At 52.5% G+C, this 12,824-nt stretch overlaps 1 protein-coding gene across 3 annotated transcripts in view; it reads right to left on the bottom strand.

Moving 5' to 3' along the window:
• Positions 1 to 1,290: 1,290 nt before the first annotated feature.
• Positions 1,291 to 12,824, bottom strand: part of Arhgef10l (Rho guanine nucleotide exchange factor 10 like) — a 143,384-nt gene continuing 131,850 nt past the window's right edge. For all 3 annotated transcript variants that reach the window (XM_052177902.1, XM_052177903.1, XM_052177904.1), the window contains 3 exons: positions 10,036 to 10,210; positions 3,310 to 3,432; positions 1,291 to 2,333 (listed from right to left, as the gene is read on the bottom strand). In XM_052177902.1, the coding sequence (XP_052033862.1) occupies positions 1,792 to 2,333; positions 3,310 to 3,432; positions 10,036 to 10,210 (840 nt within the window). In that variant the 3' untranslated portion in view covers positions 1,291 to 1,791. The remainder of the gene's footprint in view (positions 2,334 to 3,309; positions 3,433 to 10,035; positions 10,211 to 12,824) is intronic.

Raw genomic sequence — 12,824 nt, forward strand, 5'->3', positions numbered from 1 at the left:
GATGGGTGGGGCCAGGAGAGGTGAGATGGGTGGAGCCAGGAGAGGTGAGATGGGTGGGGCCAGGAGAGGTGAGATGGGTGGGGCCAGGAGAGGTGAGATGGGTGGAGCCAGGACAGGTGAGATGGGTGGGGCCAGGACAGGTGAGATGGGTAGAGCCAGGACAGGTGAGATGGGTGGGGCCAGGACAGGTGAGATGGGTGGGGCCAGGACAGGTGAGATGGGTGGGGCCAGGACAGGTGAGATGGGTGGGGCCAGGACAGGTGAGATGGGTGGAGCCAGGAGAGGTGAGATGGGTGGGGCCAGGACAGGTGAGATGGGTGGGGCCAGGACAGGTGAGATGGGTAGAGCCAGGAGAGGTGCGATGGGTGGAGCCAGGAGAGGTGAGATGGGTGGGGCCAGGACAGGTGAGATGGGTAGAGCCAGGACAGGTGAGATGGGTGGGGCCAGGAGAGGTGAGATGGGTGGGGCCAGGAGAGGTGAGATGGGTGGGGCCAGGAGAGGTGAGATGGGTGGGGCCAGGAGAGGTGAGATGGGTGGAGCCAGGACAGGTGAGATGGGTGGGGCCAGGACAGGTGAGATGGGTGGGGCCAGGACAGGTGAGATGGGTAGAGCCAGGAGAGGTGAGATGGGTGGAGCCAGGAGAGGTGAGATGGGTGGGGCCAGGACAGGTGAGATGGGTAGAGCCAGGACAGGTGAGATGGGTGGGGCCAGGACAGGTGAGATGGGTGGGGCCAGGACAGGTGAGATGGGTGGGGCCAGGACAGGTGAGATGGGTGGGGCCAGGACAGGTGAGAGGCCCCATTAGTGTTCCCTTCTTGCAGTCTGCCACATGCGCCTGGTATTCACCAATGTCGCCACACTCAGGAGCAACCCCTCCCTGCCCAATACTTTGGGCCCCAGCCGCTGAGGAGGCCATGGGCTAAGCTCTTCCCACTGCTTCAGACGCCAGATGCTAGGACCAGCCTTTCTCCAAGACACCTCAGAAAGCACCCAAGAGCCCCTCCTCCAACAGGCGAACCTTCCTCCGAGATGAAAAGCTCCCCGACCTGTTCGCTACTCCTTTGGCTAACAGACCAGGGACCGAATCATTAATGTGCAAATTAAGTAGCTGAGAGTAGCTATTGACAACTGCCTTGGACAAAGCCAAAGGCAATGTGTTCTTGAGTGGCCTCCAGCCTGGCCCTGGCTTTGGTCCTTCCTATTGGAGCAGGGCGGGCCGTGGTCCCCAACGTGGGTCCCCTTACCTGCGTCCCATCCCCACGACATCCCATAAACCCCACAGGGCCCACATATCTCTTGCCTTTTATTCCAGCATCTCCCAGAGACCCAATATGTACAGATCACATTTATATACATATAATATACATTGTATATACGTATTTATATATATATATATATTTATAGTCACACGCTCAGACACTCACACATACACTCTTCCTGGAGGGGCCCGCCCACCTGGGAGCCTCACTCAGCCCCAACAAAAGGTTCTAGGTTCAGCAGGCAGCGGTGAGGTTTTATGGTTTTTTGCTTCAAAAAAACAAAATGAAACAAAAAGGCCATATTCTCTGTGTGTATCTTCCTTTCCCCAAGACTCTAAAAACCCTTCCCCAAAACATTCTAAATTTTTTTTCAGAGGTTTCTCCTCTGCTTTTTCAAGGCCTCAGTGGAGAATCCAGGCCTGTCCTGTGGCCTGGGCAGGTCCCTGAGGAAAATTCAGGTGGGCCAAAAGGGTCCCGGTATGTCCGAAGTGGTCCAGATGCCCTGTGACCTCCACATGGGCAGTGTGGACAGCTATAGAGCCAAAGGCACCTGCCAGATAAGGAGTGTGCTGTCCGTCTCGCTGCACGGGGCTGTCCGTCCACTCAGGCCACCTGGAGCACTGCCAAAGTGGCGGTAGCCTTGTCCACCAGAGATGATAGCCACAGAGCAGATCTCCTTGCGGTGGGCATCACGGGCACAGGGCCGGCTCCGGACCCAGACATCAGGGTCATCGGCCATCTCATAGATGGACCCGTCCTCCTCGCTGTGTTCCAGAGCTGAGCCGTCAGCAGGCGCTGGCTCCCGCACAGACAGCAGAGGCCCAGGGAGGTGGGCCGTGGAACGCAGGCGGTATTGAAGCAGGATGCCTTTCTTGCGTGTCAACTCTCGAGCTGTGTGGCTGTCAGGCGCGGGCACGGCTTCATGAGCCTGCCCGTCTGGCTTGTCCTCCTCGGCCTGCGGTCCCTCGGCCTCTTCCTGGTCACTCCGCAGGATGTCAGGGGCCAATATGCTCATGGCCACAGCCAGGAAGGCCACAGGTCCGCAGTGACCGTTGAGAGACACCATGCCTTTCCCTGTGAGAAACAGCAGAGAAGAAGGCACAATAGACCAGGGTGTTAAGAGAGATACCCAAGTATTTCTGGGGTTGGACATTTTCTTCCGCTGTCTATGTCCCCTTACCAGAGGTCTTGGGATCTGTCTACACCATGCTCCACAGCATGCCTTCACAAAGTAGAGGCATCCTCCATCTCCAAGGAGAAATGGCCTCACTGATAACTTCCTTTTAGCTCCAGGAAGCCAAGTCTTATGTCAGGCTCTACAGCTCTTCCTTCCGAGCGAGCTCCAGCATCCACAGGGCATCCTGACTGCATCCTTCCAAGGGAACTGGTACCCAGGTACTCTTTAGTCTCTCTCTACCACAGCACCTCTGCCTGGCCCACGGCTGTCCTGGACATGGCCTGCCCCATGCATCCCTGTGTCCCAGCCTGGTGCCTCCTTGCATGTAACCATTGCTCGAGGAAGTATATCATGAAGACAGGATGCCCAGAAATCTGGGAGTCTGGAAGAGGACATGGTGGCCCAGGGCTGTCTCCTCCCTCTCACCTTTGTGCTCACTGGTCTCCACAGGAGACCCCCATCTTCCCTTTCAGAGAAGAGACAAAGGGAACCAGAGCTCCACTGTCTAAACACCAGGGGTTTCCCTGATCCTGCTTCTGGGCCTAGGATCACAGGTCAGGGCAAACCAGCTGCCACATCTGATGTGGGCCCATCTCCAGAGCCCGCACTTACGTCTACCTGTGAAGCCGTGCAGAGCCCACAGAGCTTCTGCCATTAACCAGGTGTCTCAGCCACGTCTCAGATTCTCTGGCCAGTGTGAGCTACTCCACCCAGATCAGGAAACTAAGATTTATTAGGTAGGAGAGGCCTGGGGTACCATTTTACTAGGTCCTGGCTAAGGTGAGAGGGACAGAGAGGCTGGCCTCAGTGTGAAGTACAGATGTCTACACCCAGTTCTCTCCCCTATGCCTGAAGCCAAGCCGCCAAACCCACCTGTGATCTTGGGGATGCCCTCCAGTCGGGGCACAGGCAACAGGACGATGACACCTTGGTCGGTGCCTACCCAGAGCAGACCCTGGCAGATGAGGAGACTGGTGATACACAGGTGCTTTTGGCCTGTAAAGAGACAAAGCATGAGCTCAGTTGATCAAGATGAGGGAACCGTAGGCCCAGATTCCCCCCAAGACAGGGTGGATGGTGCTATGGTTAGAGCGCGGGCTCCCATGTCCCTCAGTTCCCCATGTATGACAGGGACAGTTGTGAGGACACAGTGGGGTAATAATGTCATAGCGCATCGTGCCTGCTCCACGTGGGCTCTGTGTGTAGGGGTTCAGTTGCCTGGCACACAGGGCCAGTTGGCACCCATGTAGAGGCCACACACAGCAAGTCAGGCGGCAAGCTAGTGAAAAGCAGGTGGGACGGTCCGCAAAGGTCAAATAGAAGCTGGCATCAGTGCATTCACTCAAGGGGACCAGGGCAGAGCCAGTGAGCGGACCTGCTGCCAGCAAATGGGTGGATGGGAAGACGGATGGACTGATAAATAGATGGATAAGTGAAGTGAGTGGAAGGGTGCATCAGTCAATGGGTGAGTGGGGGGATGGATGAATGGACAGAGATATGAATGAGTGGGTGGGCGGATGGATGGATGGATGGATGGACAGACAGGTGGATGAGTGGGTGGGTGGATGGATGGATGGATGATTGATTGATGGATGATTGATGGATGGATGGATGGATGGATGGATGGATGGGTGGATGGGTGGATGTTAGATGGATGGGCAGGAAGATGAATAGACAGATTGGCAAGTATGCAAATAAATGGACAGATGATTGGATTAACCAATTGATCAGTGAATAGATGGCATGGAGGAAGGATGAATGGATAGAAGAATGAGTATGTAGATAGACAGACTGGCAAGTAGCTAGATGAATGGGTTGGTAGATAGATAGGTACATAGATAGCTAAGCAGATAGATAGATGCATAGATGGATGGACAGATAAGAAGAAGGGTGGGTAGGTGAGCAGATGGTGGAATACACACTCACAGTTGAGTACAGGGTGAATACACACACAGTTGAGTACAGGGTGAATACACATACACAGTTGAGTACAGGGTGAATACACACACACAGTTGAGTACAGGGTGAATACACACACACAGTTTTGTACAGGGTGAATACACACACACAGTTGAGTACAGGGTGAATACACACACACAGTTGAGTACAGGGTGAATACACACACACAGTTGAGTACAGGGTGAATACACACACAGTTGAGTACAGGGTGAATACACACTCAGTTGAGTACAGGGTGAATACACACACAGTTGAGTACAGGGTGAATACACACACACAGTTGACTACAGGGTGAATACACACACACAGTTGAGTACAGGGTGAATACACACTCAGTTGAGTACAGGGTGAATACACACACAGTTGAGTACAGGGTGAATACACACACACAGTTGAGTACAGGATGAATACACACACACAGTTGACTACAGGGTGAATACACACACACAGTTGAGTACAGGGTGAATACACACACACAGTTGAGTACAGGGTGAATACACACACACAGTTGAGTACAGGGTGAATACACACACACAGTTGAGTACAGGGTGAATACACACACACAGTTGAGTACAGGGTGAATACACACACACAGTTGAGTACAGGGTGAATACACACACACAGTTGAGTACAGGGTGAATACACACACAGTTGACTACAGGGTGAATACACACACACAGTTGAGTACAGGGTGAATACACACACACAGTTGAGTACAGGGTGAATACACACACACAGTTGAGTACAGGGTGAATACACACACACAGTTGAGTACAGGGTGAATACACACACACAGTTGACTACAGGGTGAATACACACACACAGTTGAGTACAGGGTGAATACACACACAGTTGAGTACAGGGTGAATACACACACACAGTTGAGTACAGGGTGAATACACACACACAGTTGAGTACAGGATGAATACACACACACAGTTGAGTACAGGGTGAATACACACACACAGTTGAGTACAGGGTGAATACACACACACACAGTTGAGTACAGGGTGAATACACACACAGTTGAGTACAGGGTGAATACACACACACAGTTGAGTACAGGGTGAATACACACACACAGTTGAGTACAGGGTGAATACACACACACAGTTGAGTACAGGGTGAATACACACACAGTTGAGTACAGGGTGAATACACACACACAGTTGACTACAGGGTGAATACACACACACAGTTGACTACAGGGTGAATACACACACACAGTTGAGTACAGGGTGAATACACACACACAGTTGAGTACAGGGTGAATACACACTCAGTTGAGTACAGGGTGAATACACACACACAGTTGAGTACAGGGTGAATACACACACAGTTGAGTACAGGGTGAATACACACACAGTTGAGTACAGGGTGAATACACACTCAGTTGAGTACAGGGTGAATACACACACACACAGTTGAGTACAGGGTGAATACACACATAGTTGAGTACAGGGTGAATACACACACACAGTTGACTACAGGGTGAATACACACACACAGTTGAGTATAGAGTGAATGCACACACACAGTTGAGTACAGCTTGACCACTGGACATAGTCACTGAAGATAGAGTAATATTCATAATTACTTAAAGGCTCTAACGTGCTAAGATCAGTTCCATCTCAGTTAGAAACCCCCAAATAACAATGGGGAGCCGTGGCTCCCCCGATCCTGCATGCCTTGCTCTCCTTCCCATAAGCCCGAGACCGCGGGATCAGCAGGAGGTGGCGCCCAAAGCATCCTCATCCCAATCACAGCAGAAGTTTGACAGGTGGACTGAGAGCAAGACAGGAGGCCGAAGAGGTGAGACACGGCTCCCTCCGCAGGCCTCATTCCGGGGCCCCTCGCCTCCTTCCGCCTCAAGGAAAAGAGCGAGACACTTCACAAGCAGTCCAAAAGGAAAAAAAATTCTAATGGTGGATAAATATTTGATCATAGAAACTTAATACACAGAGCTCGGCTCACCACGGTCGTCTATCTGGAGATATACAACTTTTAAAAGCTCAGGCTCTCGGAGAACATTTTATTAATGACCTGTCTAGTTAAAAGGAGGAGGGAGGTTAGGTTTTTAAAAAAATGCATTAATGCCAGCCGGGTACGCGATGGAAGGAAGGGTGGGGGAAGGAAGTGTGATAAATTTTTTAACACGCCCTAAAAAAATCCACACTCGGAGGAAGAACAAATTTATTACTAATTATGCAATTATTTCATTTGGTCGTGTAGGGGAGGAAAAAATACTTAAAAGCCTGTTTTAAATATTTCTAGTAAAGAGTTTAAAAATCTCATTCAGCCTTTCTTGCTCCAGGACACAGTGTGGGGTGGACCGGAAGCCACCCTCTGCCCTCGGATTCCTGCCCCAGTGACTGGCTCCTGCTCGGCTTGGGGGTCAGGGGGGTTCTCTCAGCTCAGCGCTGCTAGACACCCAGCTTGGCTAACCAGGAATGCCCAGGACCAGAGGAGACTTAGGCCTGTGTAGGACTCAGACCCAGGAGAGCAGCCCCTGTCTGCTCACACACAGCCGGCACCTTGGGGAAAACACTGACCTAGAAGCTCAAGACGGACAAAGAGGCCCTGAAGAAGAGACCTGGTGACTGGCCAGCATGACAGGAGATAAAGGTACGAGTGAGGACAGCAGGAAGGGTGGTAGTAAATGTCCCTGCCGGGAATGAGACTCCAGCGTCACAGATGGGGGTAGAGGAGTGTGGGACTCTGAGCTACAGACCAATCGAGCTCAGACTCAACCCTTTGTATCCACGGGGAAACTGAGTCTTAAGAGAAGATGTGTCCACTACCTGGCCAGCAGCGACAGTGCGCAGGCTTGGAAAGAGCCACGCTTACCCGTGGCATCGCCCCCTTTAAGAACCAGGAACACTGTGTGGGGTCCTCAAGGGTGTCAGCCAAGGGACCCACGGGGCGGCGCTTCTCCACCCCTAGTGGACCCACTCCCAGCCCGACCTCTGACAGCTGAAGCTACAGCCTCTCACTTTCCTCTGCCGCGACTAGACAAGACTCCGAGGATTTTCAAAAGCCCATAAGATTAACCATTTTCCCCATTGTTCCAATATCTTAAAATAATTTAGCTATCAAGATAAATGCACAAGTATTTCTATGATATGGAGAATTTTTTATTGTGTTGTATAATGGATGAAACTGGTCTGTCTTCCACCCCCGCCTTCCGGAGAATAAGAGTCAAACTGGAAGAAGAGAGAGGGGAAGGCAGGGAGGAAAAGGACCAAGAGTAGTGCAGGGCTCTGATGCAGGGGAATGCTGCAAAAGGGGCTGTCCCCATCTCAGCTGTGTGAAATACGGACCTTACTGTGGGATTTCACCCTCAAAGATCCCTCAGGACTGCACCCCAAACATGGAGGGACCAGGGCACTCAGTGGCTCAGCCAGGACTCAACCAACTCTGAAACTGTGTGTGTGTGTGTGTGTGTGTGTGTGTGTGTGTGTCTGTGTGTGTCTGTATCTGTATGTCTGTGTATGTATGTTTGTGTGTGTATTTGTGTGTATGTATGTCTGTGTATATTTGTGTTTGTGTGTGTGTATTTGTGTGTCTGTGTATTTGTATATGTATGTGTGTGTCTCTGTGTATATCTGTGTCTTTGTGTGTGTCTGTGTGTATGTGTCTGTGTATATGTTTCTCTGTGTGTGTCTGTGTGTTCCTATGTGTACCTGTCTGTGTGTTTGTGCATTTGTGTGTCTCTGTGTGTATATTTCTATGTGTGTCTGTATGTGTGTTTGTGCATTTATGTCTGTGTGTGTGTCTGTGTATGTATGTTTGTGTATTTGTGTGTCTCTGTGTGTCTGTGTCTGTGTTTGTGTATTTGTGTGTCTCTGTGTGTCTGTGTCTGTGTGTTTGTATATTTGTGTGTGTGTATTTGTGTATTTGTGTGTCTGTCTGCATGTCTGTGTGTTTCTGTGTTTGTCTGTCTGTGTGTATTTGTGTGTCTATGTGTGTATTTGTGTGTGTGTTTCTGTGTGTGTCTGTATGTGTGTTTATATGTGTGTGTCTGTGTGTTTGTGTGCATGTGTGTCCCTCACTCTCTGATTATACAGCAGGACTCAGAGCCACTTCATGACAAGGCATAGAGCCCTGCTGAGGAAATCTCTGTCCACCTCTGTAACTCAGGGACCATCTACAGCCTGCGGGCTTAGAGCACAGTGGGACGTCACCAGCAGAGCTTGGCAGACTGGCAGCTCTCGGTTGGCAGTCATTGCTGCTACCTAGCTTGTTAATGGCCAGTCGATCCTAGGCAGTGCCCTGATTGGTCAGTGTCATGGCCGGAAATAGAGATCAGGTCTCAGGGGAGGACAGAGGCCTTCAGACCCCAAGGTGCTGCCCAGCAAGCCTTTCCTAAGTCTGCAAAGGTTGGTCCTCAGCTCAGCTCAAACCCATGCCCAGGACTGTCTGCCAGGCCTTGGAGACAGTGTCGCTGTTTCCCTGTCTCCAGGGCCCTTCCAGTTTCCTGGCCAACAAACCCAGCTCTGCCTAAGACGCTCGGACTGGACAGAATGTGTGTATCCATACACACACATGACCAGGTCGGGTGGACAAAGATGGCCGGAAGGGAGGCTGGAGCCAGAAGCTCCAAGTCATCCCGGAAGTGTGAACGAGTGGAAGTGTGAACGAGTGGAGGTGTGAACGAGTGGAGGTGTGAACGAGTGAAAGTATGAACAAGTGGAGATGTGAATGAGTGGAGGTGTGAACGAGTGGAAGTGTGAATGAGTGAAGATGTGAACGAGTGGAGGTGTGAACGAGTGGAGGTGTGAATGGACCAGAGCCCCGGGGTCTCTGTGAGCAGCAATACTGGGTAGCAATGGAAGTCAACTCCACAGAGATTCCAGGAGAGAGGGGTGAGGTGGGGCTGGTATGAGCCCCAGTGCTGACCCCTCCTGCCTCACCCCCTCTTCTCACAGACAGCTCTGGAAGAGGGAGCAGAACTGTACTCCCAGGAACAGCCATCCAAAGTCTTCACGCCCAAGGTTCCTGCGAACCCGATGAAGAGCAAATGTGCAAAGGTGTGTGCGTCTTCCTTCAGGAACGTTCTACGGGACAAGCCAGACCAGGGCCTCCTCTCCTGCCCACAAGCTCTGAGTCAGAATCAGGCTTTGGTCGCCCTGAGCAGAGGGACAGTGCACACAGCCTGGGTCCCCTGCCCAGCGTGGGGTTTAGTGCCGGCTCCTGACACAGGAATGTCCACCTGGTGTGGAGCCCACCTCCTGAGAACGGAGACTGCTCAGATGTGCACGGGGAGCGTAGAGGGTCAGGAGCCAGGGCTTTCATAGAACAGGCCCGAGTATAAATCCCCGCCCCACCACTTCCCGTCCACCATGAACTGGTTTTCAAGGCTCTCCCAAGGCTGGCAGTTAGTGAGCTGGGATGCCCACTACACAGGCCCCTGTTGGCACCCATGAGTGTCTGTCCCCTCATCTCAGCTAGGTGTACAGCTGCGCCTGGCAGGAGGAAGGGGGTCCTCCTCACCCCAGGCCCCAGCGAGCCCTGTAGCTTCACCTGGCAGGAGGAAGGGGGGTCCTCCTCACCCCAGGCCCCAGCGAGCCCTGCAGCCTCACCTGGCAGGAGGAAGGGGGTCCTCCTCACCCCAGGCCCCAGCGAGCCCTGTAGCCTCACCTGGCAGGAGGAAGGTGGTCCTGGTAGCAATGTTGATCTCCTGAAGATGCTCCAGAGTCTCCGTGTGGAAGAGGCGGATGGAGGAGCCGGAGGAGAAGGCCATCCAGACACCGCTGCCAGCTTTCACCATGTGCGTGACGCTCACTGCCTCATCCTGGTGCGCCTCGAAGCTTTGCTGCACGCAGGAGGGATGGAAGGATCAGGCCGGCTGCCGCCCTGCCACACCCCTCCCCACCGCCATTATCCAGGGCCAACTGTTCCCACAGTCTCCAGGAGCGCAAGCTAAGCTAGGCTCTGCCTGGAGGCCTGTCTGCACCGGGCCTTAGAAGCCCAGTGTGCTGCACACGTCAGCACCTATCAGGAATCGGGTTTCCCGTGCTGACGGATCGTGACGGCGTAAATGCTCCTCCTGACAAGAGTGACTACAGACAATCAATGTGACAGGGACAGAAGGCAAAGGCGCGCACTCGGCTCTCGTGCGGACACCCAACTCCACCACACATGGGGTCCCTTCCAGGTCCCCCACTTCCAGCAGGGAGAGACGGAGCCACCACCTAGCGGAAGCTGACACTACATGCATAGTTTTTTTTGCTTTGAGACAGGATCTTGCTATATAGCCCTGGCTAGACTGATACTATGTAGCCCAGGCTGGCCTCCAGCTCCTGATTCTCCCACCTCGGACTCTTAATTGCTAGGATCATAGGCCACATGCAACTATGTATATTATTTAAAGTAGCCATGGCAACCTGCAGACCCAGCGGGGAAGGAGATGGGGCGGGGTGAGAGAGATCCTCATCTCTCTCAGTGTGCTGAGGGCAGGGAAAGTCAAGAGATAATGTTCAAAACCAAGAGAACAGAGCTCTGGAGTAAACGAGGAAAGTGTGTGGATTGGAATCAGAGCAGGGGTCTCTTCTTCTGAGAAGCAGGACAGGGAAGAGCACAGGAGAACCACGCCACGCCATTGGATTTGCTTCTCACCAGCAGGAATCTAATTGATCTCAACCAAACAATACAATAACAAAACCCCTCAGGATGCAAGCTGGCCAGGCGCTCAGTCAGTAAGGTGTGCACCCTGCAAGCAGGGAGATCCGGGTTTGATCCCCAGCGTCTATGTGCCTGTAGTTTTGTCTTCTGCAGGTTTTCCCCCTAAGCTACTTGGTACTACAGAATACAGTGCTGCCACCACAGAGGCAGAGACCTGAAACTCTCGGGCGCCACTGCAATGCTGGAGACCTGGAAATCTCCAGCTACTCAGCATTTTCAAAAGCAGTGGGAGGCACTGTCTCAAATGGGAAAGAAAGGATAGTACCTGAGAAATGACATCCAAAGGTGCCCTCTGGCTTCCACACAAGTATACCCATACATGGTGCATGCACACGAATGCACACACAATCACACACAAGTACATGCACATGCATACACACACAAGTGTGTGCACATACAGGCATGTGCATGCACACATATATACACAAGTGCATGCATGTGCATACATATACACACAAGTGCATGCACATGCATACCCACACAAGTGTGTGCACATACAGGCATGTGCATGCACACATATATACACAAGTGCATGCATGTGCATACATATACACACACAAGTGCATGCACACAATACTACATACAAATACATGCACATGTATGCATGTGCATATATATATATATATATATATACACACACACACACACACGAGTGCATGCACATGCATACCCATACAAATGCATATACAGGCATAGACACACAAGTGCATACAAATGCATACACACACACACACACAAACACGCAGATAAGTGTCTGACCGTCAGATAGGCAGGGTGCATGGTCTCCACACGGTGGGGCACCCCTACGATGAGGATAGAGAACTGTCTCCTCCCTCAGACTGGGGGTTCTGTCTCCTCCCTCAGACTGGGGGTTCTGTCTAATCACTCCTAAGGTGTCTAGGAGGGACTTCTGAAGGAAATGAAGCTGACATGGAGCTAGGTCTGGGCCATGCAGTACACACAGGAGGGGCATAGCAGCCCTGCCACTCAGGGCCTGCAGCCTGTCTCTGCTAATCCAGCTCAGCCCTTGGCTTGAGTTATGCTTTTTCCAGGAAATCCATGGGTGGCTCCTGGTTGCCAAGTCCTACTGAAGCAGTCCACAGTGCAACCCCAGCCTTGTTTCCCTAGAGGTGGATGTGGTCAGTACTGGGCCCAGCAGACCATGCGGTCCCATGCCAACACACAGGGCCAAGACATGGGGGAAGGAGATTCTCCTGGCTTCCCCAGACACTTCTGCTCATGCCGGGAGCCTGACTTCCGGAATATGAGCTGACCATGAACTCCTAGCTGAGCCTCCTAGGGACAGGGAGGCAGCAGGTGGGGACAGAGCACATGCCAGCACCCTGGGTCCCAGAGGGATCCAAGCCCAGCACCTCAGCGTGGGGGAAGACAGCAGTGGTACTCTGGCCTCGGTGCCCTCTGACCACCCTCAGTGCCAGCGAGGGAGCCGCATAACTGCCGAGTTGGCAAACCAAACTTTCCTGGAAGCCAGTCCTGATCACTCAAGAAAAAATCCAGCCAGGGACCCTGGCACAGTGCCTCTGACCCCAGACACCAGTCCTGCTTAAGGACGGAAAGGTCTACCAGCAGATACCAAGCCTTCCCTGGCAGGTTTGGTAGCAGTGGAAGGGACACCACTAGTCTAAAAAGATGTCACATGACTGAAATGACTGTTCAGGTGGGAACGTGAGGGTTCTCCCGAGTCCCATGCCTGAAGAGACCCCAGAGGAGACAACACCCAGCAG

The sequence above is a fragment of the Apodemus sylvaticus genome, chromosome 3, assembly GCF_947179515.1.
Source record: "Apodemus sylvaticus chromosome 3, mApoSyl1.1, whole genome shotgun sequence".
In the NCBI taxonomy this organism is placed as follows: Eukaryota; Metazoa; Chordata; class Mammalia; order Rodentia; family Muridae; genus Apodemus; species Apodemus sylvaticus.